The sequence below is a fragment of the Panthera leo genome, chromosome F2, assembly GCF_018350215.1.
Source record: "Panthera leo isolate Ple1 chromosome F2, P.leo_Ple1_pat1.1, whole genome shotgun sequence".
NCBI classification, from domain to species: Eukaryota; Metazoa; Chordata; class Mammalia; order Carnivora; family Felidae; genus Panthera; species Panthera leo.
Window position 1 is genome coordinate 74,088,182 of NC_056695.1, and position 25,994 is coordinate 74,114,175.

Sequence of the window (25,994 nt, forward strand, 5' to 3'; positions counted from 1 at the left end):
CATTTCTCTGTTTCTCTTTTCCAGTCAAGTGTCCTGAGGGAAGTTATTTTCAGGAGGAGATCTGCATTCCCTGTCCCGTCGGATTCTACCAAGAACAGGCAGGGAGCGTGGCCTGTGTCCCATGTCCCAGGGGCAGGACGACCGTTTCTGCTGGAGCTTTCAGCCACACTCACTGTAAGTGTCGCCAGGTCCCCGCTTGAAAGAGAGTCCCTACCACGCAATGGGGACACAGCAGGGTGGTTCAACCTTGGCCCTGTTGAAATCTGGGGACAGAAAATTCATTCTGGGGACCGTGTTCTGTGTGGCAGGATGTTTATTTAGCAGCATCACCGACCCTTACTTGCTAGATGCCAGTAACATATCCCCTCCCAGTTACAACAACCAAACATGTCTCCAGATGTTGCCAAGTGTCTCTTGGAGGGGGACACAATTGCTGGCCGTGGAGACCCAGTGGGTGCAGAGCATAATGATCAAAGGGGCACCACCTCCGTATGCCTGTACCCTGCCAGGATCTAGGTCAGATGTTTTAAATCCTATCAAATCCCCTTCTGTGTAAATATTATTGGCCCAACTTTTGCGTATAAGAACGCTAAGACTCAGAGAAGTAATTTAGCCAGAGTCCCTCCACTATAAGTGGCATAACCGGCCTTTGATCTTGGCATTGTCTGCTTCTGAAACTTCTGATTTTTGTAAGCCAAGCTTATCAGATTGAGAAATGGAAGAAATTTTCCACCCACAGTCATTACCAGTCATTACAACTATGTGGCTCACATTCCCTTTCTGGCCCTATAAATTTGTCAGGACCGTCGGTACGCGTGGCCTTCCCATATGTCATGTGATTTCGCTCGGCCTACGTGATAGTCACCTAGGTGTTGTTGGGTTTTTCCTGGCAAAAGGGCGCACAGCTCGCCTCGTTGTGCATCTGAAACTGTGTCAACGCAGAGCAAACCATTAATGTTTTAGATCTGAATAGATTTTAGAATTCTAAAATGATTAATTGAAAGAGACCAAGTCAACTTCCCTGGTAAGGGCAGTTTCTTTTCTTTTTTTTTTTTAATTAAAAAAAATCTTTATTTATTTTTGAGAGAGGGAGAGGCAGACTGCAAGCAGAGGGAGGGGCAGAGAGAAAGAGACACAGAATCTGAAGTGGGCTCCAGGCTCCGAGCCGTCAGCACAGAGCCTGACGCGGGGCTCGAACCCACGAACCGTGACATCATGACCTTGAGCCGAGGTCGGCCACTCAACTGACTGAGCCCCCCAGGTGCCCCCAGGGAAGTTTCTTTAGGAGAGAAATGGTAATAGTGTGATAATTCTAAGACAACCAGAGGGATTTTATAGACTAGGAGTCTGACGTTGCTCCTAGACATTAAACTCTTCACCAGGAAGGCAGAGTGTCCCTGACATCTGGGCATCACCCTCAGCTTGGACGCATTGATTCAGCCATGGATTTGAGATGAATTGAAGTGTTATCACAGTGCTGGAGGAAGGCTTTCTTACAAAGGGATCGATGCGATGTGTTGATCCTTGTTTATGGGAGCGGGGGGCACTATAGAAATGACAGGGAGCAGAGGAGAAGCCTGAAGTTTGACACCAGCCAGACCCAGGTTGGTTCCCGCCCCCGCCCCGGAACTATGACCAAGGCCACGCCTCCTTCTTTCTCTGAATGTCAACTTCCTTATTAATTAGATGGGGCCGATGATACCCCACTCATAGGGTGCTTATAAACCATGTCTTAGTTCCAGTTGCTACACACAAATTACCATAGACGGGGTGGTGGCAGCAGCTAACGTTTATTTCTTATGGTTCTGGAGGCAGGAAGTCCAAGATCGAGGTACCAGTATGTTCAGGTTCTTGGCGAGGGCCCTCTTCCTGGCTATGTCCTCATAGCCTTTCCTTCCTCAAAGACTATGGCCTTCCTCAAAGACTATGGCCTTTCCTTGGTGCATACATACAGAGTGAGGGATCTCCTGTGTCGTCCTCTTTTTATAAGGGCCCTGATCCCATCGTGGGGACCCCACCCTATGACCTCATCTAAACCTAATCACCCAAGGTCCCACCTCTAAATACCACCTTGTTGACGGTTAACGCTTCCCCACATGGATCTGGAGGGATACAAACCTTCAGTCCCCAACAAAGTGTAATCCATTAACTTGTTTAAGGTGAACCATAAGCATCACCCTCATCCTGCTTCGGGGATGAGCTTTCACTGCATCTCCATGCAGAAGTGGGGGGCTGTCGCATCATTCCCGCTCTCCCAGAGATCTTCCTTGAGGAACAGAACAGATTTCCGTGGCTGAGGCTCCAGAGTCAGGGGTAGAGTCTATGCCGTTGTGTATGTGTGTATCTAAGAATGCCTCCAGGACTGTCAGCGTCATCGTTCTGCTCATTGTCTTACCTGGTCTGTGTTCTCAGATGGAATCATGGGAAAGAAGCACGAGGCGGGAGAGTCTGCCAAGCTTTAAGTGATGCCGAGTGATTACAGTATTTCCTCGGTTTCCTTTTGGTGTTAGGATAGCTGTTAGAATCTCAATTCCTCCGGGTGCCTGGGTGGCTCAGTCAGCTAAGCGTCCGACTTCGGCTCAGGTCATGATCTCGTAGTTCACGAGTTCGAGCCCTGCATCAGGCTCTCTGCTGACAGCTCAGAGCCTGGAGCCTGCTTCAGATTCCGTGTCTCCCTCCCTCTCTGCCCCTCCCCAACTCATGCTCTGTGTCCCTCTGTCTCAAAAATAAATAAACATAAAAAAAGATTTTTAAAGTAGCCTTTGTAATCTCTCTACTAAATGTTGTAATTAATCAATGGTTAGTCCTATAACTAATAGTCTTACTATATAGAAAATTAGATGTTCTCAAGTCTCTGGGCTGCCATGAAAGAACATTTTTGAACCTACTTCCCAGCCCTGGAGAACCATGTCAAGACATTCTCTTTCGGTATCATTCATCAAAAATGTATTAAGCACTCTTTTTTTGTGCCAAGTTTTTACTGGGTATATAGGAGACAAGTGATGGTAATTTCCTTGTCCTCAGGGAGTTTAGAGTCTGATAGGAAAAGAACATAACGTTTGATTAATAATATGATGTGTGTAATTAATAATATAATGGACATGTATGTTATATGATCTTGTAGTAGCTAGCACTGCGTCTTGAAGGACAAGTGGGGATTAGCCATGGGGCAGGTGGAGAAGGGGCTTCTGGGCAGAAGAAATAGCTGAAGGCTGTGAATAGAGGTATTCATCCATGGATTCAGGTAGTATTTATTGACTGGGTTGTTTGGGGGAGGTTCCGGTACCCAATTCCAGGGTGTGTGTGTGTGTGTGTGTGTGTGTGTGTGTGTGTGTGTGTGTAGGGGGTAGTTTCCCTAGACCAGCAACAAGCAATCTGGACATGATCCTCTCAGAGATAGTACCAGATCCCACAGGTTGAGACCCCACTGCCCCCATCCCCAATCGAAAGTCCAGGTTACTACCTGTGCTTCTGAGGAACAAGTTACACACTGGACGTTCCAACAACCCCCTCGGGCACCGGTCCTATGTCTAGATTGTTACCTGTACTTCCGACCAGCTGAGTATAAGTCAGAGGTTCCCATGGTCTCCTCCTTGGGTGTGACTAATTTGCTAGATCGCCTCCAAGAACTCACCGAAGTTACCAGTTTATTATAACAGGATATGACCGAGGAACAGGTAAGAGATGCACGGGGCATGGTGGGGGGGGAAAGGGGCGGAGCTCCCATGCCTCTCTAGGTGCATCGCTCTCCCCCACCTCTCACGTGTTCACCGACCCGGAAGCTCTCAGAGCCCCATCCTTTTGGGGTTTTATGGACGTTCCATTACATAGGCAAGCTTGATTAAATCATTGGCCGTTGGTGATTGGAGGTCAGGGAGAGGGACCGAAAGCTTCAGTGGCGTAATCACATAGTTGCTTCTCCTGGCAATCAGCCTCCATCCTTAAGAGCCATCCCAAAGTGACCTCTATACTGTAACAAAAGACACCTTTGTCTCTTTCACCACTTAGGAAATGCCAGGAGATTTAAGGGGCTTTGTGCCGGAAATGAGAGGAAGACCAAATATATATTTCTTGCTACAAATCCCGGTATTGCAGTGCGGGAGCTCGTGTCCTGTGTCAGACCCTGAGCCAGGCACTGGGATCCAATAAGGGACAAAACCAGATCAGGTCCCTGCTGGCCTGGAGCTTCTACTGAGGGGGAGGCGGATAGTTCATTCACACGGACAGATGGAAATAATAACCACGGTCCAGCAGCGAGGAGAGGTGTGGGTGGCTGGGAGTGTGTAACAGTGGGATGTCGGAAGCCTGGGGCTTCCCTGAGGAAGTGAGGACTGAGGGGAGGGCTGATAGGCAGTGAAGGGGTAACCCATTGAAGCTGGAGGAGAATGAGCGCCAGGAGGTGGAGCCCCAGGAGCAGAGCCTGTGTTTGGGGTGTGGTGTCCGGTATCCGCAAGAGGGAGTGCCCCGGGCACTGAATGCCGTGTGCCCTGTGGAGACACAGAGCGCATGGAGTGAGACAGGTGGAGCCAGATCGCAGGGTCTTAGTGGCCCAACAGGGGGCCTGGACAAGATCCTTTGACCAAAGGGTGGGAACCCTGAAGAGTTTGACTCTGGAGAGTGTCTGCATCAGACACTTGGACATGTGATGTCAACTACAGGCAGTCTGGGGGCCCCGAGGGGAGGGGTCCCAGAAGCACGTCGGTGATGGTACATCTGTCTCTCCACTTCAGGTGTCACCGACTGTCAGAAGAGTGAGGCGGGCTTGCAGTGCGACCAGGACGGCCAGTACCGAGCCAGCCAGAGGGACAGGGGCAGCGGGAGGGCCTTCTGCGTGGACAGCGAGGGACGGAGGCTGCTGTGGTTGGAAACGGAGGCCCCGCTCTCGGAATCCCAGTGTCTGAGTATGTGCTGGGAGTTATATCAGCCGTGTACCTGGGGAGAGGGCATGTGCTCTCAAGGGCTTTCTAGAAAGGGAGAGAAGTAGGAGATGCATTTGTCTCCAACATTTTATTTTGCAAATTTTTAATCTACGTGGGAGTCGAAAGAATAGTAAGATGAATAAATAAATACCTGTTACCTAGATCCAAAAAAAGTTAGCATTTTCCACTTCCTTTTTCTTTTCTTTCTCTCCCTCTCTATTTTTGATCCTTGGAAAGCAAATTTCAGACATCATGCAACCTCACCCCTAAATACTTCAGTGTGTGTGAGCCATGAATTTTAAAATAATTCACGAGCTGAGTTTTCTTTTCCTGTGGGTGCTGTGCCTCTGCAAAGCTGGTCAGCTTTTCTCTCTCAGCTGGATGTTGTAGGAAGACCCGAGTGCTGGTCCTGATTCTGTAACTTACCTGCTGGGTGACCCAGAGCAAATTGCTCAACCTCTCTCTGATCCTCAGTCACCCCAGCAGCCTCCTGCCTGCCTCCTGGGACAATGTCAGGGTCAACAAAACCATCCTAGGAGGACAACCAGCCTCCACTGAGCCCCACCCTGTGCCGGGCACAGCTCTTCAACGAGGTGATGGGTGGGAAAGTCCTGGGTGAACCGATCGATACCTGTCGTAGAGCGCTCGGTGGGATGGGAGTGGGGTCAGGACTAGTTTAATCTCAATGGTGCCCTCCATTAGCTATGTCGTCTGAGCAAGCCACTCACCTTCAAGAGTTTCCTCATCTGCTGAATGGGGCTGTTAATGCCTGCCTTGCAGGGGGGTCGGTGTGTTAGGGGTGACATGACAGGAAGAGGTAATCAATGTTTCAGGACAAGGAGGAGATTCCGGTTAATCAAGGAGCAGGCGGAGACAGCCTGTAAGTGCCTTTAATTCTGACCTAAGTCTTCAGGACCCTGCCCTACCTTTCCGTAGAGTTAGTTGCCTTCCTGCCTGGGGTCTGGCTTACCTTTGTAACCTTGACCAGGCGGAGCTGGTGCCGGTGGCCGGGGTCTCTCAGGTTTCCGTGTGAGGAGAGGACCTGATGTGCACGGACTTACTACGTGCCAGGCCCCCGTGCGGAAATTTTAGACAAGCAGTCATGGGTGAACTTCACAGTGGGTCTGAGGGGTAGATATTATTATCCCCAATTATTTAGCTGAGGAAACAGAGGCGTGAATGTCTAAGCGACTTATTAGTCAGGATATAACATCCCTAGAACGTGAGCCAGCGTGTACCTGACCCCCAAACCCATTCTTTCCATGACACTGATCTGCTTCTACCTGGATTTATCTGCTTCCTCATTAAGCACACACCTGCACACATGCACACGCACACTTGTACACACACCTCACACGCACACACTTGCACACGTAGCCTATCTGCTCTCTAGGGAAGCAGGTGCAGTGAATCACATACAACACTCGAGAAAATCCAAGAGGGACATTTTCATTTTCTTTTTTAATGTTTATTTTTTGGGAGAGTGAGTGAGAGAGAAAGAGAGGGATGGAGAGAGAATCTCAAGCAGGCTCCGCACTGTCAGTGCAGAGCCGGATGTGGGGCTCGAACTCACGAGCTGTGAGATCAGGACCTGAGCCGCCACCAGGAGTCGGACGCTTAACCGACTGCGCCACCCAGGCGTCCTGAGACATTTTCATTTTCTAACGCTCAGAACAATCATTTCCTTCTCTGGCAAAGCGCTGAAGATTCTCAAGGACTTTTGTGTGTGTGTGTGTGTGTGTGTGTGTGTGTGTGTGCGCGCGTCCCTGTGGATAAACTGCAAATCCAAGGAGAGTCTAATTATTTTTTCCAATATTCCTTTTCTTGGGCAGAAACTGCAATCAGGGGAGTTAAAGCTGGAAGGTGCCTTAGGCCACAAGGCAGGCCGATCTTACCTGCCCATCACAAATGAGGGAGAGGCGGGGAGAGCCGTTTGCTAGGCCCTGGTGACTCTGGGTCATCTGGGATTAGCACAGGAGTGCTTGCATTTTCACTCCCCTCCTCTTTGCTTCCCTGTCACCGCCTCAGCTGCCAGGATTGTAATCTGCATTTCGCAAAGCCTTAGATCCTTTGTTCAGCCCCTAGTCCCCCCCCCCCCCCCCCGCGCCTCCCCCCGCCCAGAGCAGAAAGGACAGTGTCATCAGTAGCACCAGAAGCATTAATGAGGAAGAGCTTAGCCTTGCCAGCTTCCATGATGCCTCCCCGAGGCTCTGGCTGATGAATAGCCTCCAGATTGGACCTTGGAGTCTTGGAGTCTCGGGCTTCTTATGCAAAGCTCGGAGGGAGTTTACTGCTCCCTCTCTGGATTTTCAGAAGGATTTCCATGTTAAGCTGGGTCCCGACTGGCATGTCAAAAGCCTCTTCTAGGAATCCAATCGGCTTGCTTTTGAGGGGAGCTTCCTCTTTGAGAGTGGAATTGCAGTCCTAATTTTGAGGCATTTATCTTCCAGAAAAAAAACAAAGGGTATAGAGGTCAGCTGTATCCCTGGGGGAGACTGGTGCCCTTTCCACCCGCTTTGTCCGGGCCTGGGTTTCCCCCTACAGGGATTATGCTGTCACCTCCCCTACCTTGTCCTCTTGCCCCAGGGTGGCCCCCCCGCAGCCATTTTTCTGCAATGCTTTGCAACAATTATTCTAAAAGGCAATTCTGGGGGCACCTGAGTGGCTCAGTCAGCTAAGTGTCCGACTTCGGCTCAGGTCATGATCTCGTGGTTTGTGGGTTTGAGTCCCACCCACATTGGGCTGTCTCCTGTCAACACAGCCCACTTTGGATCTTCTCTCTCCCTCCCTCTCTGTGGCACTCTGTCTCTCTCTCTCTCTCTCTCTTTCTCTCTCTCAAAATTAAATAAACATTAAGAAGAATAAAAATAAAAGGCAATTCCGTTTATGCAATGCCCCTCTCCACCTTTCAGTGGTTCTGCATTGCTCTCGGAGTAAAATAAAATTGCATACCTCACTCTCCTCTCCGGATTCTAGCCTCCTTTGGATAGTATAATATCATCGGATATTCAGATAATATCATCCTTTGGGGCTAGAGTGGTACCTTCCTGTTCTATTCCAGAGTGGCTGGTGCTTGTTGACAGAATGAATGAATTGCTGTTATTATCTGGGCCTGTTTGAAATTCCTTCCTAAATGTGATCAGGGAAGGGGACTCTCCTGCCACCAGAAGTCCTGTAGCCAGTTTCACAAGCCCTGGCACTTAGGCAGGTGTCCTTGTCGGGGTGGGGGTGGGGGGCGGGCGGGCAAAGGGACTTGTCACTTACTGAATTGTTATATACCAGGTTTTCCACGTTCTTCTATTTAATCCCTGCAACCACACAACCGGGCTCTCAGAGATTGAAATGTGCCCCAGGACACAGGGCCGATGAGGGGTGGTGGCGAAAGGACTTGGACGGGGGCCGACTCCAGAGCCAGCACTGCCTGCCTTGTCTCTTCCGGGCGGTCCCCTCCATCTTCTCTATACTGCCTGCGGCAAACCCTTAGTTTACCTACGGAGTTAGTGGTTTACTCGCTGACCTTGGCCCCTGGAAATATTGTAAGCTCCCCTTCCTTTAATTCTAGACCCAGTTTTCTTTTTTTTTTTTTTTTAGTGCTCCGGTAATAGGGTGGGATTTTTTTTTTCATTTTTTTTAATTTTTTTTTTCAATATATGAAATTTACTGTCAAATTGGTTTCCATACAACACCCAGTGGTCATCCCAAAAGGTGCCCTCCTCAATACCCATCACCCACCCTCCCCTCCCTCCCACCCCCCATCAACCCTCAGTTTGTTCTCAGTTTTTAAAAGTCTCTTATGCTTTAGCTCTCTCCCACTCTAACCTCTTTTTTTTTTTTTCCTTCCCCTCCCCCATGGGTTTCTGTTAAGTTTCTCCGGATCCACATAAGAGTGAAACCATATGGTATCTGTCTTTCTCTGTATGGCTTATTTCACTTAGCATCACACTCTCCAGTTCCATCCACGTTGCTTCAAAGGGCCATATTTCATTCTTTCTCACTGCCACATAGTATTCCATTGTGTATATAAACAACAATTTCTTTATCCATTCATCAGTTGATGGACATTTAGGCTCTTTCCATAATTTGGCTATTGTTGAGAGTGCTGCTATAAACATTGGGGTACAAGTGCCCCTATGCATCAGTACTCCTGTATCCCTTGGGTCAATTCCTAGCAGTGCTATTGCTGGGTCGTAGGGTAGGTCTATTTTTAATTTTTTGAGGAACCTCCACACTGTTTTCCAGAGTGGCTGCACCAGTTTGCATTCCCACCAACAGTGCAAGAGGGTTCCCGTTTCTCCACATCCTCTCCAGCATCTATAGTCTCCTGATTTGTTCATTTTGGCCACTCTGACTGGTGTGAGGTGATATCTGAGTGTGGTTTTGATTTGTATTTCCCTGATGAGGAGCAACGTTGAGCATCTTTTCATGTGCCTGTTGGCCATCCGGATGTCTTCTTTAGAGAAGTGTCTATTCATGTTTTCTGCCCATTTCTTCACTGGGTTATTTGATTTTTGGGTGTGGAGTTTGGTGAGCTCTTTATAGATTTTGGATACTAGCCCTTTGTCTGATATGTCATTTGCAAATATCTTTTCCCATTCCATTGGTTGCCTTTTAGTTTTGTTGGTTGTTTCCTTTGCTGTGCAGAAGCTTTTTATCTTCATAAGATCCCAGTAATTCATTTTTGCTTTTAATTCCCTTGCCTTTGGGGATGTGTCGAGTAAGAGATTGCTACGGCTGAGGTCAGAGAGGTCTAGACCCAGTTTTCTAATACTGCTTTTCGTTGACCCGCACCAGAGATTCCATATCGCACGTCAGGTGCCCAGAGGTATCAGCTGCTGTTGGGGTGGTGTCGTCTCCATAGGGTTCTCTCCAGGTTTTCGGGCGTTGCGGTGGTCTTGGCAGTCATCTGTTCATCAGTGCATCCACCCAATAAACAAGAAACTCATGTTTCTGTCACAGTCCCAGCTAGGAGGTGTTCACGTACTCCCAGAACATTGTCCTTGTCTTGGAAAGAGACGGACGCGTAGCCATGATCACATATAATGGCTCTCGTGTTGACCCTCTATGCTTTCCAAGACATTTGTAAATATCTGCTAAGTCAAAACTTGGCAGGTGGGAAATTGTACCAATAGAATGTCTAAAAATTTGCCAGCTAACTCCGTATTCTATGGAATTATTGGCAACTTAGTGCATGGATTGTTTCTGTTCTGTTTGGCAATGAGCTTCCTCACCGAATGCTCTAGTGTGAAGAGACCTTCATCCCTGAAGGGTCCCTTTTGCGGAAGCCAGCAGATTGTCTACCTGGAGTGCTAAAGTGACTGCGTTTTCAGCCTCTGGGAAGACTTCAGCTGGAAATTGAGAGACCTGTCAAGTTTTGTTTAGTCTCCTGCAATGTTGGGAGTATCTGTCCGTGCCAGTTACACCTGAGGGACAAAGGGCTGAATATTGTGTGGTGTTTGCTGGACCGGAGCCTGCAGTCTCTACAAACAAGATAACCAAGGGGTGTAAACACAGACAAAAGAGAGAAAGAGAGGAGAGCAGAGGAGTTGACTATGGGCCAAGCACATGAACTTGGCAACTTGAGTGATCAACACGGAAGGACTACCTTGTAAAATCAGAATTATTTTCTGCATCAGAATTTGTGAAGGTTTAAAACATGCTGTGTCTCTTATATTAGTATCCCCTTCTCCCGACTTTATCCCAAAAGCAATAAACTTTTTTTTTTCCTGCATTTATTACGAAAACGGAAAAAAGGTTGCTGGGTGGTCTTGAATTTATTGACGTGATAAAAACCCATCTAGACACAGGTCTGTTTTATAAAGCAACAGATAAGTAAGAGAATGGGTGCTTTTGTACGTTTAGAATTATGTCTGCAAAAAATTAATACTGGTCTACTTTGAGGCTTGGTTTCTGAGAGTTATTTGCAAAACGCTGACACCTCTGGGCATTTTTGGTTTTGGAAATGAGTCTCATTCCCGGAGAGTTATCTGCAGTGCTTTTTTGCTGGGTCAAGAATGTGTTCCGCGTCTCATCGCCTTGAGATCTTATATTTATTTCTTCTCCCCTGTTTAGCTCCAGGAGCATGTGACTGTGTCATTCCTAGTGGAGAATTCAGGCATGTTGATGGTAGCTAGAAAAACAGATGCTAGTATGTCACTTAAACACCTACTATCATGAAAACGCCTGAGCCACGTGTCACGTCTTCAGATTTACATGAACCCACATGTGCCTGTGTTATTTGTCTTTTAAAAGATAACTTACCTCTGGGGTGCCTGGGTGGCTCAGTCGGTTGAGCGTCTGACTTCGGCTCAGGTCATGATCTCGCACTTCGTGGGTTCGAGCCCCGTGTTGGGCTCTGTGCTAAAAGCTCGAAGCCTGGAGCCTGCTTTGGATTCTGTGTCTCCCTCTCTTTCTGCCCCTAACCCACTCGCATTCTGTCTCTGTCTCTCTCAAAAATAAACAAACATTAAAAAAAAAAAGATAACTTACCTCTTTCCAGAAAGAAGTAAAAATTGTTTTCTGGAAGGAAAACTTTCAATAGCATAATTATAAGAAAATTTGCACTCAAAGATCAAGACAGGAAAATATAAATTTAGATAGAATTTATATTGAATTCTTGAAAATATAAATTTAGATAGAATTTATATTGAAAATGAGTGGTAAGGACTAGCATAATATTAAAATTTCTCCTTACCTCCTGACAATGAGGTTGCAAAAGGAGACATGAAAATACATAGCTTTCTGCATCAGATATGAGGCAGCATGCTGGAACTATTTTCAAAGGGAATTCCTCTCCTAGGGACATTTGTGTGACCAAGCACTGTGAATGAGACAGGCACACAGACGTGATTTCTTGGCCTGGCACTCTTCCTGGCTTCTCTGTAGAGACGCCTTCTGCCTTTCAGAGTCCAATGTCATCATTCTGCTTTCCTTTCAGTGATGCAGAAATTTGAGAAGGCTCCAGAATCTAAGGTGACCTTCCGTGCGGATGTCACTGTGGCGGGCAGGTCCAGAGTCCCTGGTTCTGAGTCTCCACTGACACAATGCTTGACAGGTAAGGGGTGCTGGGGAGCCGGGCGTGTGGGAAAATACTCTGTGCTGACCTGGGAAAGACAAATCAAATAAAACCACTGAAACTGTAATGAGAAAATACACTTTCTCAAGACATTTGGTAAATGGGTCGATTCCCCAAGTGTATATTCAATTCGTAGTTTCACCTCAGAGTTTATAATGCATATACTACGTCCTGAGAACATGGCTGTGCTAAATGTAAGGGAGCAGAAATGACGGACATCGGTTCCTTGTAGAGTTATTTGTCCGGGTCAGGAGAGCCGTCTGTCTGTACCAATGTCATGGCCAGAAAGGGGTGATAACAGCAATGGTGTTTATCGAGCATGTATGTTTACAAGGATTATCTCATAACCCTACAGTCTCTGAAGGTCGTTGAAGTCCATGTTACGGATGAGTGTGTGTGTGTGTGTGTGTGTGTGTGTGTGTGTGTTGGGGTGTGTTGGGGGCGGTGGGGGGGGGTATGTGTCCACCTGCCCTCAGCATCACCTGAGAGAGACAGGCACGCTGACTGTCCCGTGGTGCTTGCAGACTGTGCGCTGGATGAAGCCTGCAGCTTCCTTGCGGTGTCCACAGCGGGGTCAGAAGTCTTGTGTGATTTCTATGCTTGGACAAATAACCACATGGCCTGCACAACGTCTGCTCAGGTGAGGCATGGCAGCTGTGTGGGGGTTCTGCGTCTCGCCCTTTCTGTGTCAGACATGCTCTGATTGAATGGACACCAGGCTGGTCAGGTGGTGGAATGAGACTGTCAGCAGCTGACCCCGTGTTGCGTCCATTTCTTCAAAGTGATGAGACTTGGGAAAAATCCCCCGGTGGACCAGTGATGGCTCGGGATGAAGCTGTCCCGAGGAGTGTCCGTCTGAGCAGAATCGTTTCCTAACAAATGGGTCGGAGGGATTGTCAATGAGCACCCCCTTCTGTTACCCACTGGCAGCTTGGGCACTGGGCGTGAAGGGACGTTGTCCAGAGCCCTAAGTCCCCTCTGTCTCTCTGAGTCCCGGACCCCAGCATTCCTTTCCATTGTAGAAGTAAAATATGATTATAGCTTAAGAAAGAAAAATGTTAAATATTAGTTAGAACCACGTGAAATTGCTGTGTCTGTAGGTCAAAGCTGGCAATTTCACCGTTACTGTGAATTAGGACCGAAGGGTACGCTGGCTCCGAACCACATGCAAATCTCCATTTTTACCGTCCAGTTTTTCATGGAAACTTCCAGAAAATTTCTATATGTTTATGAGCATCTTGTTGTGTTTGCTTACGTGTTAATATCTTACACTACATCTTCTTTTCTACCTTGATTTTCTCACATAATGTTTAACTTTCTCCATCTTTAAAATGAACCTTGTTCTTTTTAATGGCAGCCTACCAGTCCATTCTGTGGATGCACGTAATTCATTTCACGTTTTTAAAGGGCATGTCGATTTGTTAGCAGTTTTGCGACATCACTGACACGGGTGGATTGCCTGCCCTTAGCACATGCCCCTGTGCAGGTGTGTGAGTGTGTGTTCATAAGCAACATTGCAGGAAGGGGCTTGGAAGGTGGACCACTGAATTTTAGGCCTCCAGCCAGGTCTATATCTGCAGCATCTAGGGAGGAGGCAGGGAGGGGTCTTAGACTGAATCCCAAACCTTGTCCGTTTGGGGCTGTCAGGCCACGTGCACGTTCCTCACCTCAAACTCTTCATCTATAACACGGAGGCTTGACCTCGCAGGCTTCTGGTGAGGATTCGAGAAGCTAACACAATACACACAGCAATGGAGGCAATGTTAAATCCCTTGAGTTTAAAGGTTAAAGCATGTTGGGGAGGATGGCCGTGCCTTTATTACTTTTTTCACTATCATGGCCCAGACCTGCCTTCAGATGTATCAGGGGGACATGGGGGCCGGTGGGCGGGGAGGGAGGATAGGCTGGGACACTGGTGATAGTCGGCCAGGACCCGCTGGCATCAACGCTGTGGGACAGTACAGACTGGCTGCATTTAATTGCTGTCTGGGGTTTCCAAGTGCTGTCCCCTCACCTTGGCTGGTCCGAGTCAAAGCGACCCTACTAATGGGACACCTCTGTCCACACCTCTCAGAGACGCTTGGTGGTCGAGGGGCCTGAGGTCACAGTCAGTGACGGTGCTCCCTGGGCAGCTAGCTGCCAGGTCCCTGGGCATCTCTGATCTAAGGAGATTCTACTCCTCTCTCCCTCAGGGATCAGACCCGGCTTGCAGAATTATTAGTGATAGCAGAAGATAGCTGATAGCATCTATTGAGTGCTTACTAAGCACCTCGCATTCCTCTGAGCCAGAGTAGGAGATTATCAGTCGTTGGATCCTCCGATGCCCTGACAAGTATGGATTTTAGTCAATAAGAAATAAAACACTTCCTCGTTAAAAAATAAAACTAAAAAAGCCAAAAAGGAATGAACTCTCCCCCCAACTCCTTAGCCCACGAGAGACAGCCTCTCGCAGGAAGTGTTTTTAGGAGGCGGCTCTGGAGCTTGGCTGCCCGGGTTTGGGTCCCAGCCCCACTGCTGACTTCCCGCCCTTCACCCCTTGGTTCCTCGGAGCCCTCGCCTATGATGCAGGGTGGTAATGGCACCCCAGTTATCGCGAGGATTGAGTAAAGTCCTACGTGGAGAAGCTCACACGACAGTTTCTGCCGCAGAGTAAGAGCTCAGTGACTGTAATAGCTGTCACCACCGCTGTTAGTATTGTTAACGGGCAGGCAAGAAATGCCATCTCAGCCGTTCCAGGCTCCCCTGCAGGGCCCCGGGGCTCTCGGTGCTGTCCCGAGACACGGGGTCAGGTGTCGTCATTGATGGGGAGTGACCTGGCCGGTCTATGCTGCCCAGTGTTGCAGCCACAGGGCCAGGCTCCTCGGAGCCTTGTGTCTGGGTTAGGTGTGGGGTGTGCAAGGGACCCTTTACCAAGGCAGGAGCCCCTTGTTTGGGTCTAGGCTGCAGGTGTATCGTCCAACTCACACTCGCCCCACCGCCTCCAGGGGCGGGGGGCCCTGCAGTCTGGGACCTGCCACCCACACCCTTCTCAGGAGCGCAGGGCCCTTTCCCTCTCGGGGACCCTGCTCCCCTCCCCAGGCCATCATCCCTCCACCGCACAGCCAGGAAACTCAGGCAACTCTGAGAGGGGGGCAGAACCCTGGGAAAAAAACCACAAATTGATGAGAACAGATTTATCCTGCCACCCCCCCCCCGCCCCCCCAACCCCAGCAGAAGTTCTGGAAACAGGCAGAAAGAGGGATCCGAGATTAGCGAGAATGGCAAGGCGTTTGGACGTCTGACCTCATTTCCAAGCTTACAAACCTTCCCTTGATCCTCACTGGACACGAGCTGTGCCCATAAGGATGCTTCTGCATCTGTCCTCTCCCGCCATTCCCCCTCTCGAGACTGACAGTCTCCAAGAACCACAGGCTCTAGTCCTCAAAACACCACAGAATTCTATTTATTTATTTATTTATTTATTTATTTATTTATTTATTTATTTATTACGTTTGTTTATTTTTGAGTAGAGAGAGACAGAGCACAAGTGGGGGAGGGGCAGAGAGAGAAGGAGACACAGAATCGGAAGCAGGCTCCAGGTTCCGAGCTGTCTGCACAGAGCCCCACACGGGGCTCGAACTCCCAGACCATGAGATCATGACCTGAGCTGAAGTCGGAGGCTTAACCGACAGAGCCACCAGGAGCCCCAAAACACCACAGAATTCTTTGTCGTCGTTTCTGCCTCTTACTTTGCTTAAAACCCCCTTCTTTTATTTCCAACTGATGAACTCTTACTCATACGTCAGTACCCCACCCAGATTCACTTTTGTTCTGGGAAAGTTTTCAAGCTCTCCTTTCTCAGTAGAATTACTCGTTCCCACTTCTGTAATTACCTCCTCTTGACTTACATGTGTCTTTGCAGCTAACACTCTGGGCCAGAATTTTCTGCTTCCGCATCGGTGTGCTCCAATAGACGGGGAGAGACTAACAGGCAGGAATCGTCTGTTTTTACCTTTGCAGCCCCAGCACCTAGCCACGGTCAGAGTTTGGTGAATGTTTGTGGAACTGCAGTGACCATCTCTGGATAATAACGCATCCTCTTTCCATCTCCAGCATCAAGACACCCTGGGGAACTCAGGGGCCACCGGCTTCGGGAGTCTTAGGTGCCAGGTGACAGTGAGGAACGGGACTCCTGACTCTCCGGCTGTGTATTTGAAAAAGGGTAGGTTGGCTGAGCTAGGTGGTTTGGGGCCTGGGTGGTTTAACTTGACACTCGTGTTTAGAGCCGCTTCCTGGCAGGGCGAGTTCAGGGAGGGGACCGCACTGTCGGGGACGGGGAGGCTTCCTCCGTAGGTGAGGAACTAAGTCACAGAGCAGACACAAGGGGTGTCGATGAGCGATGAGCGGGGAGCATCCCCAGCAGGGGTGTGGACTCCGAGCTCCCTGCAGCTGCCCCTCTCACGCCTTCCCTTCCCGTTGGTTTCCACCCTCCCCAGAAGTTACCAGACCTTCTCACAAGGGTCCAAAACCTCCAAGGACTGTCTCCCTCACCAACCAGGGCCTCCTACAGCTGCAGGCGCATGCATATTACCTGGAGGGCTCGTAAAAATGCAGATGTTGAGTCAGTAATTCTGCCTTTCAAATAAGCTCTCGGGAGGCCTGGTCCTCCGGCCTCAGGCCGAGTAGCAAGGGCATATCCTCTCAGTTTACAGCTCACTTCCCTAGACTTGTTACATCCACCTTCATAGAAATTCTTCCAGGAAAGCGAAACAGGGATCATAGCCCCTGTTTTACAGATGAGGAGACTGAGGCTCAGAGAGATTAAAAGAGTTCCACAAGGTCTTACTGTTAATCAGTTGGGGAAGTGGGTGAGACCCCAAGTGTGTCTGAATTCCCCTACGTGGCTTCACAGAGCGGGGACAGGGAAGCCCGCCCTCTTCTGCCCTGTCCTGCTCGCCTCCATCAGGGCCAAGAGAGGCTGGGAGCCCTGGGCACAGCTAGGCTCCCCATGAGCTGCGGCACATGGCTGGCCCCTGCTCCCCGGGCCCTCCCTCACTCGGTTAAGGGTGAGGGCACTGGAGCTCGCCTGCCTGGGCTGACCCCACTCTGCCACCTACTTGCTGTGGCCAAGGTCCTTGACGTTCTGGGCCTCCAGTTCTCCACTGGCAGAGGAGGAGTCACAAGTGAAGCGAGGAGATTGGAAGGTTGGGGTGAGGTGACCTGTGCTGGTAGAGCATGGTCCATAGCAGGTGCAGATTTCTCAGACCGACTTTGTTCTTGCTGACACGTTTCCTGATGACCCGAGGTAAGGGCACAAACCAGAAGGCGGCCCAGGGGGCCTGACTGAGGATCTGGGGGTGGACTGGGGAGTGGCAGGCCTGCCATTCTCGCAGATCCGTAGCTCAGGTGGCCTGGCTCCCAGCAGCTTCAGACTTGTGCAACGTGGAGACGATGCCACAGTCCGGACCCAAGGCCTCGGCTGGCCTCGCACGGTCTGCAGCCCATGGCAGAGACAAGTGCGTGTGGCTTTTTGCCTCTGGCCCTTCCTTCCCCTAATGCCTCCGTCCTGTCTTAGGGGAGGGCTCCCTGGGAGAGTGGAGTTCAGCAGAGCTGAGATTTCTCTCATCTGTGGCCAGGGGGGACTAGAATTCCTGTCCCAGTGTTTATTCCAATTATTTTTTTTATCCATTACAAAAAATAACAGCACATAGAGACTTTATTTTTGTCTAAAAAGGACAACCAAAATAAAACAAGTAACCCCTCCCCAAAATGTTCTTTAAAACCAACCCTTGGAGTTTCATCACATTTTTTTTTAACGTGATTGTATTTCTTTCTAAGTGTTTGTTCTTATTTTTTTTCTCCTCATCTCCGATTGCAAGGGAAACGGAGACTCTTCCTTGTTGCCAAACTAAATCAGTGTGTTTCTTGCTTTTTTTGTTTTGTTTTGTTTTACTTTTTTTATGTTTATTTTTTTTTTTTTTTGAGAGAGAGAGAGAGACAGAACATGAGTGGGGGAGGGGCAGAGAGAGAGGGAGACATAGAATCTGAAACAGGCTCCAGGCTCTGAGCTGTCAGCACAGAGCCCGACGTGGGGCTCGAACTCACAAACCGCGAGATCACGACCTGAGCCAAAGTCGGACGTTTAACCGACTGAGCCACCCAGGAGCCCCCTACTTTTTTTTTTTTTTTTGAAGCAGGAAATGCACAGACACAGACATTCTGCTTCCTAGGAGAGCAAACACAGAAGGGATGTTCAGCAACTTCTTTAGTTTGCGTGCTGTAAAGGGCGTAAGATGTCACAGCTGAGGAGGGATATACGTGGCTTTTGAAAGCCTCCCGTGTCAGTGGTGCCTAGTAGGTAGGCAAGCACATCCATTCACACACCTGACCCTAAGCGACCTGGAAGACGGGACACCTCGGTCCATCTCCCAGTACCATTCTGTCTCCATGCACCTAAAAGCTGTGGCTGGGAACGTGGGGGAGAAGCCATGTGATCTTTCAGAATCGAAGGAAGACAGTGCTCAGAGGTTCCTTCTAGATGGCCTAGCCCAACTCCCTAGTTTCACAGAAGAGGTCTAGAAAGAGGAAGCACCTTGCCCCTGCGTCAGGGTGGAACCTGGGACTTCAGGGCATGACCTCTTCCAGCTCTGAGACTTCCCCCAGACCTGCTCTGTTGTCTAGGACTCGACCTCGTGTGGACCAGCTCGGCACTGGCACTTTTCGTAAATATTTACTGAGGCGGGATATGTACTTTGGCAGGCACTGTGGACGCAGCTGTGAACAAAACAGACAGAATGACTGGGGAAGGAATCGATCCAGCAATAAGATCATTTCCGAGGGTTCTAAGCGCTTTCGTGAAAATAAAACAGGGCACTGGGTCAAGACAGGCACGGACATGGGCTACTAGGGCGGTCAGGTTCACGGAGACAGGAAGTAGAACAGTGGTTACGAGGGACGGGGGAGGGGATGGACGGTCAGTGTTGGATGGGTGCAGAGTTTCATTTTGGGCTGAGGCAAAATAATAGAGACGCATGGGAGTGATGATTGCACAACAGTGTGAAGGTACGAATGCCATCGAAGTATCCACTTAAGATGGTTACAACGGTCAATCTTATGTGACATATATTTTATGACAACTTAAAGAGGAAATGAAAGAAAAACGTTAATTGCTAGAGGTTGGCCAGGGAAGGAGCCTCGGAGGAGAGGACGTTGGAACGGAGACCTGAGGCGGAAGGAAGAAGAGGCACTTACATGAAGACCTCAGGGCAGGAGGTCCCCGGTGCCGGGCAATATGGCGGATACCGGGGGTGGGGCTGAGAGATGGCCCTACAGTCCAGGGCTACGGTCCCATGGGGCTTTCTTCAGTGATGAGCATGTTCTATAAACCCTTGCTGTCCAAAATGGCCACACGTGGCCACCGGCACTTGGAATGTGGCTACTGCAACATGAATTTTGGAGAACTGAAATAGACATTTAAATAGTCACGTATGGCCGGCGGCTATAGGGTTGGCCAGCAGGGAATGGCTCTGGGGAGTCTCAAGCCGGTTACGGGAGCAGACACTGTCTCGAGTAGCTTAAATACGGGGTGAAGGATGACGGAGCCTTGAGATCTAGGGAGGGAGAAACGAATTCTAACTGTAAAAATCAGGGAGATGGGGCCTTGAAATGAGGCTGGGTTTTGGTGACAAGGATGGGGCTGGGGCTTTTCAGGCTCAGCCAGTGACAGGGCGGTCAGGCAGAAGGGGCGGAGTGAAGCAATGTGAGGGGGCAGAAGATGTGGCCTTCTGGAGACCTGGAAAATGCTGAGCATCAGCCAAGTGGCAGACCCGTTGCTCAACCCGTTTATGTATGGTCTATCTTTTTATCCCCTCAACATCCAGGAGGATGACACGCTGTCATCCCCATTGTACAGAAGGGGAAGCTGAGGCTCTGAGGTGCCACAAGGATTTGCACCCAAATCTGTCTCATTCCAAGGCTTGTGCTCCCGGGTTCCTCACTCTGAGCCTCTCCACTACTTCCGGGGGCCTGAGTCGGTTAAGTCCTGTGAACGGCAGGGTGGAGGGGAGGTCAGGATGAGGAAGGCCTTCCGTCTGCCACCCACCAGCTGTGTAAACCCAGGCAGGACCATTCACTCGTTCAGGCTCTCTTGCCTCACGTGTGAAAGGGACATAATAATAGGATAGACATTTTGGCCGTAGATCTATATATATCCCTCCCTGAAAAATCTCGTCTTTGCACAATGATGCTCTCAAAATAACAGGGCTTATGGGAAAACTGGAGTGAGGGACAGGCAAAACCCAAACCTTGCCATTTTTAGCTGAGGGCTGACAGAAGCTATCACAATCCTATTTAAAATGCTAGCACAATTTTTAAAAAGACATCGAATCCATCGCAGAGCGACGCCTCAGTAAATGCTAGAAGAGCCACGTAGCCTGATGTGGGAGGGAGGAGGGAAGGGGGGAGTCTGCCGAGTTAGGGAGGGGAGAATTGGAATTGTCGCTTCGGAGGCAGAGACGGTGGCCGGAGGAAGAACGTTGGCCGGTAGGCGCTGCGTACCCTACCGTGTTCCTTGCAGCCGCGCTCCGCTGTGTTTGCGTGTGCTGTATGCACCTGCCGTTTGACGTGCCGGGAAAACCGTAGATCGACCGATGTGACTTCAGCGTCACAGCTTCTCGCCCGGCCCGAGCTGGAAGCACAGAAGCGCGTGTGGTAGCGGGCAGGGCACGCTGAACCTCACCCGTAGGGCAGTGAAGACGAAGTGAGGTCGCGAAGGCAAATCACGTGTCACGGTGTCTGTGTGCACAGTTGGAGCTCAATAAATGTTTGCTGGTAATGGTAGAAACAATAATAGGTGTCACTTCTCCGCGCATCCCCTCTAGCGCTTCCAAGATGTGAGGGGCGTCTGTCCAGGTCTGCTGGGCTCCCCCTCCTTCACGCATGGGAAATCCAGAAGTTTCGCGGCGCAGAGAGCGTCGCATCTTGGACTCGATGCTGCCCCGGGCCCAAACGGAGGGTCCGTTGTCACGTGACCCGTAAACCGTGGCGGACTCCGAACTGTTTTCAGATCTTTGAAAAAAACTTTTCTCTGCCTTTTCCCCAGGCCAAGAATTCACCACAACAAGCCGGAAGAGCTTCAAGCCAACGGGCTTCCAAAACGCGCTCTCTGGAACCTACGGGGCCGTCGTGTTCTCAGCCTCGGGAGCCGATCTGACCGGGGCCCATCTCTTCTGTCTTCTGGCGTGCGACCGTGATTCGTGCTGTGATGGCTTCATCCTTGCGCAGGTCCAAGGAGGTAACTAATGTGGCAGTGAGGACGGGGGCCCTCCGGTGCCAGGACCCGGGGTCTGACAGGAATACGCAGGGTCGCGGAAGCCAGGATATACCACGTGGAGACGGCGTGGGGAGTCACAGCACGAGGTGACCGCTTAGCTTAGGCAGACCCGCGGGCTTCAGTAGAGGTGGTTTTGATTCGAGGAATAATTGTAAGCCTTTGAAAGTATTTTTTTAAAATTAAAAACGATGTTTTTTTGAGAGAGAGTGTGAGTGGGGGAGGGACAGAGAGAGAGAGAGAGAGAGAGACAGAGAGAGAGAGAGGGAGACACTCTGAATCCGAAGCAGGCTCCAGGCTCCGAGCTGTCAGCACAGAGCCCGATGCGGGGCTCGAACCCATGAACTGTGAGATCGTGACCTGAGCCGAAGTTGGACACTTAACCAACTGAGCCACCCAGGTGCCCCGCTAATGACAATGTGAAGGAAAGGAATGCCATGATCAGATACGAATTTTGACACTTTGTCTTGAGAAGGTGATAGATGGGGAGTTGGAGTAGATGTGGAGTTCGGTGAGGAGTTACACCCTGCCGTCCAGGTGAGAGGGGGTAGCTTGGGCTGAGGGGACAGCAGTGGAGATGAAGAAAAGGGGACAGATTCAAGGTATCAATAGCAGGCAAACCGACAGGACTTTGGACATGAGTATTGAGGACCATTCTTGGCTCTCCAACTTGCTCGCCTAGATAGCTTGCTTGTGTAGTGAATGATGGGAGATGTTGGGTTTGGTAACGGGAGACAGAGATTTGGGAAGGTCATGAACCCATTTACACTGTGCTAGGTTTGAAACGCCTTTAAGACAGTCACAAGGTGGGACTGAGCTTTTGGGGACGAAGATCCAAAGCTCAGAGGGGGAGTCAGGGCGGGAGATGGAAAGGCGTGCGTCCCCGGTGTCGAGGAGGTATCAGAACCGTGGGTATGGGTGGGATTTCCTTGGAGGCGGGCCCGGGGTGAGAAGATCAAGGGTGATGGGGGCCGATCCCTGGTGAACACCTACATGATGGGGAGAACCTTCAAAGAAGACGGAGAACTAGTGGCCAGACGGCAGGGAAGAGACCCGGGAGGGTGGTGCCTCACGGAAGCCGTGGTGCAGAGGGGTGACCCGTGGAGGAGTTTTGTCAACAGACTTGAATGCTGCCCGGGGTTCAAACAGGGTGTTTGCTGAAAACGCTGAGGTTAGCTCCCTGCGGTCTGCGGGGGCCGAACGAGAAAGTGTCGCAGTGGTAGGGCAGGAGCCTGGACTGGACCAAGTTAGATTCTAAAATTCCTTTTAGGCCCGATGCTCTGTGATTACATGACGTGCATTCGTGTTAGTGTTTAGGTAAGCAAAAGTATATGCAGAGACAGAGAGATTAAACCCACACAGACACGTGTAAGCATGGACGTGTGTGTCAGCGCGTGTATGTGGGAAACACTGCGGTTCAAATCAAGGATGCCTTCTGCCTTCTTTTCCGAGGATACCACAATTTCCCCAGATGCTCCATTACTCACCCACCCATATGGTTTTTCAAGTCGGAAGGTTCGTTTCGCTTTCCTTAGAATCCTATATGGAAGAATTATTGTGTTCCATGGAACAGTGAGCCCACAAAATCCTTTTTTCCATGACATTTCTGGCTAGCAGCTCGCCTGCTTTTTCCTCCAAGCGTAACCTGTGATCCGTGATTTATGCCCAGCTGACCGACCACCTCACAGCGCCGCGAGTTAAGCTCTCCTCGAGACACACATAAAACATCAAGGCAGATGTTTTCCCCAGTCTTGCCCGACGGGCAGATTTGGAGCTTTAAATTATGAAAGCGCTGGCTGGGTCTGCCGATGGCCAGGAACAGAATCCTGCTACCGCGGTCTGGAAAGTCATTTAACTTTCTGGTGGATTCCCCCCTTCCCCCTGCCTCAGTGGCTTTGTTTCCACTGACTAGTAAGGACGATTCGTGAGGCTTCTGTACCTACATGTCAGTGGGGGCTTCTTGGAAGCGGGGCTCAGAGGGCCTCGTGCGGCTCATGGTACACGGGCGTGTACCCGAAGCGGGCAGTATGTGACCAGCAAAGGGACTTCCAGTCTCTAGCTGGCACCCGTGTCTCAGACACACGGAGATCTCGTTGACACTTTAGCACTAAAGGACAAAGCTGCGTGGGTTTCGCATTCCAAGGTCTCGAGCAGAAGGAAAAATCTACCCGCCTCTTGTTTAATCCCATGAGTCTGCGTCTTGGCTTGTGAGAGGACGGCCCTAGTGCTCAGACTTCCTCTGGGCCCTCAGCGGGCTCCTCCCGGCCCCCACTGAGGTCCCAGGCCCTCGCTGCCGGCTGGCTATTCCCCAGTAGCTAGCAAAACCAGTCCCCTTTCCCATGCCTCTGCTTCCTCATCTGTGGAATGAACTGGGCTAAAGAGGCGAGGGTTTCTAGAATCCATCCGTGCACCAGAATCACCTGTGGTGTTGTTTACAAATGCTAATGCCCAAATGTCACCACCTCCCACCCCTCCAAGACCTACAACCTACCTACCCACCTACAGAGTCAGAAACCCTGTGGTTGGTGCTGAGGAACGAGCATTTTCAGAACTCTCCCTGTGCTGTCGATCGGATCGGTCGAAGTCCCCTGGTTTGAGAACCACCAGTCAGAGGGCCTCGAAGGTGGTGTTTTACACAGAGGGGCTCCTGCTGTTCTTGCTGCTGCTGATTTTTTGGCAACTGCAGGTTAAAAGTGGCCAGTGGGGGGCGGGGGGGGGGAGGACAGGACATCAAATTCATAAGGCAGGTGTCTGAGGCATCTACTTTGGGGAAATTTGGTGACAGATGAGTTAGAAATGCTATCTGGCTTTGGGTAGAAATGAGGATAAGGAGGGGAATGGCATTATGGAATGAGTATTTCCTTTTTTTTTTTTTTTTTCAGGAGAATCTTAACAACTATACTACCTAATGGGATTATTTATCAAAATGATATATAGGGGCACCTGGGTGTCTCCGTTAAGTGTCTCTTGAATTCGGCTCTGGTCACGATCTCACGGTTCGTGGGACTGAGCCCCACGTCCGGCTCTGCACTGACAGCACAGAGCCTGCTTGGGATTCTCTCTCTGTCTCTCTCTCTCTTTCTCTTTCTCTGCTCCTCTCCTGCTCATGTGCTCACTCTATCCCTCAAAATAAATAAATAGACATTAAAAAAATAAAACTTCGGATATTTATATATTCAAGACAAAATGGTCTGGTGCCTCCCCTAGTTAGAGATATCTCCCTGTACGTCCCGGACACGCGGGCACACAGCCTGTGCTTGAATGCCTCCGGAGACGAGGAGCTCACTTCCTAATAGGGAAGTTTGTGCTGTTGGTGCAGGGCTCTTGGTTTTTCATAGTTCCTTAGTTTGAATCTGAGTCCCTTCAAGGTTGATGCGTGTGTGTGCGTGTGTGTATGTGAGGGGTGGCGGGGGGCTGCTGTTTATTTGCTCCAGGCCTGAAAAAAGCTCTGCATGCGGTGGGGGTAGAGGAGGAGGACAGAGGATTCTGGCACCGAGACCCCCACTGGTGTTGAGGTGTCGTCACTGCTGCTGGCCCACGAAGAAGGCCTCTGACGCACAAGGAAAGTTCGGCAGTCGCACTGGTGGCTCTTCCTTGGGGAATTTGCCCTGTGGCAACTGCAGGCCTATCAGGGAAAAGTAACCCAGTTGAAGACCAGGCTCCTGAGTTCCAGGGTCCCTCTGTGCTCCCGAGGAATTGTTACCTGTCCCCATCCTCCAAGCCTCTCGGGGCACAGACGTGAGTCCCTGGGGGCGGGGGCCCTTCCTGTCTCTATCACGTCAGCCTCTCTTCCCTCTCGTGACTCTGCAGGCCCCCTCATCTGCGGGTTGCTGAGCTCCCCCGACGTCCTGCTTTGCAACGTCAAAGACTGGAGGGACCCCACGGAAGCCCGGGCTAATGCCACGTGTCCTGGTGTGACGTACGACCAGGGGAGCCGCCCGGCGGCACTGCGGCTGGGAGGCCAGGAGTTCGAGAGTAAGTCTCTGCCTTCGGCTTACGTTCCTTCAGAAGGAATTTTCCTCAGCAGCAAGGTCCGCCGCCCCTCCCCTGAGAGCCCTCCTTGTACCCTCAGAAATTTCTCCTTCTGAAAAGAAACTGGACCAAAGATGCTGCATAAAACTCGCAGACCCCAGGGTGGCTGGAGGGGGGGGCTGGCTCCGTCGGGAGGCTACCCTGTTGCAGGTGGTCCCGGTACCAGCCACACTGCCCATTCGAATTACAGGGGTGCAAGAGACTGTGCCCCCTTCCCCCCCCCCCACATGGGCTCCGTTGACAGAAATCACCATCCGGCCCGTGCCTTCCTCTTCTTTCTTTCAGAAGCCCTTCCAACCTTTCCCACAAGCCTAGAAGCCTTAGATCTGGAAGTCGCTCTGAGATCATTTGCCCGCCCCCTCATCTCACAGGGATAGGCATTAGCGAGGCGGCCAGTCAGATCTCCTCTCTGCCTGCCCCAGCCCTGCCCTCTCGGCAGGTGTCCCTCAGGGAAGAGTCCTGAGCTGGAGACTGACCACAGCACCAAGACTCAGTGCGGTCAGGACCGGCGGGCTCAGCATCACCAGAAGCTCCTTAGAAACACAAGTTCTCAGGTCCCTCCCCGGACCCCCAGGGTGGCCCCAGGAGTCTGTTCTAACCAGCTGTCTAGGATCATGCTATGCCTGCTGAGTTTGAGAAGCGGGAGAAGCACTGACGAGGTGGC

General features: G+C 50.5%; 1 protein-coding gene across 1 annotated transcript in view; it reads left to right on the forward strand.

Annotated features, from left to right (window-relative positions):
* Positions 1-25,994, forward strand: part of TG (thyroglobulin) — a 253,992-nt gene that overhangs the window by 49,929 nt on the left and 178,069 nt on the right. The window contains exons 22-28 of the mRNA XM_042924373.1: positions 25-174; positions 4,731-4,901; positions 11,854-11,970; positions 12,516-12,631; positions 16,084-16,192; positions 21,071-21,262; positions 25,109-25,273. Of these exons, the coding sequence (XP_042780307.1) occupies positions 25-174; positions 4,731-4,901; positions 11,854-11,970; positions 12,516-12,631; positions 16,084-16,192; positions 21,071-21,262; positions 25,109-25,273 (1,020 nt within the window). The remainder of the gene's footprint in view (positions 1-24; positions 175-4,730; positions 4,902-11,853; positions 11,971-12,515; positions 12,632-16,083; positions 16,193-21,070; positions 21,263-25,108; positions 25,274-25,994) is intronic.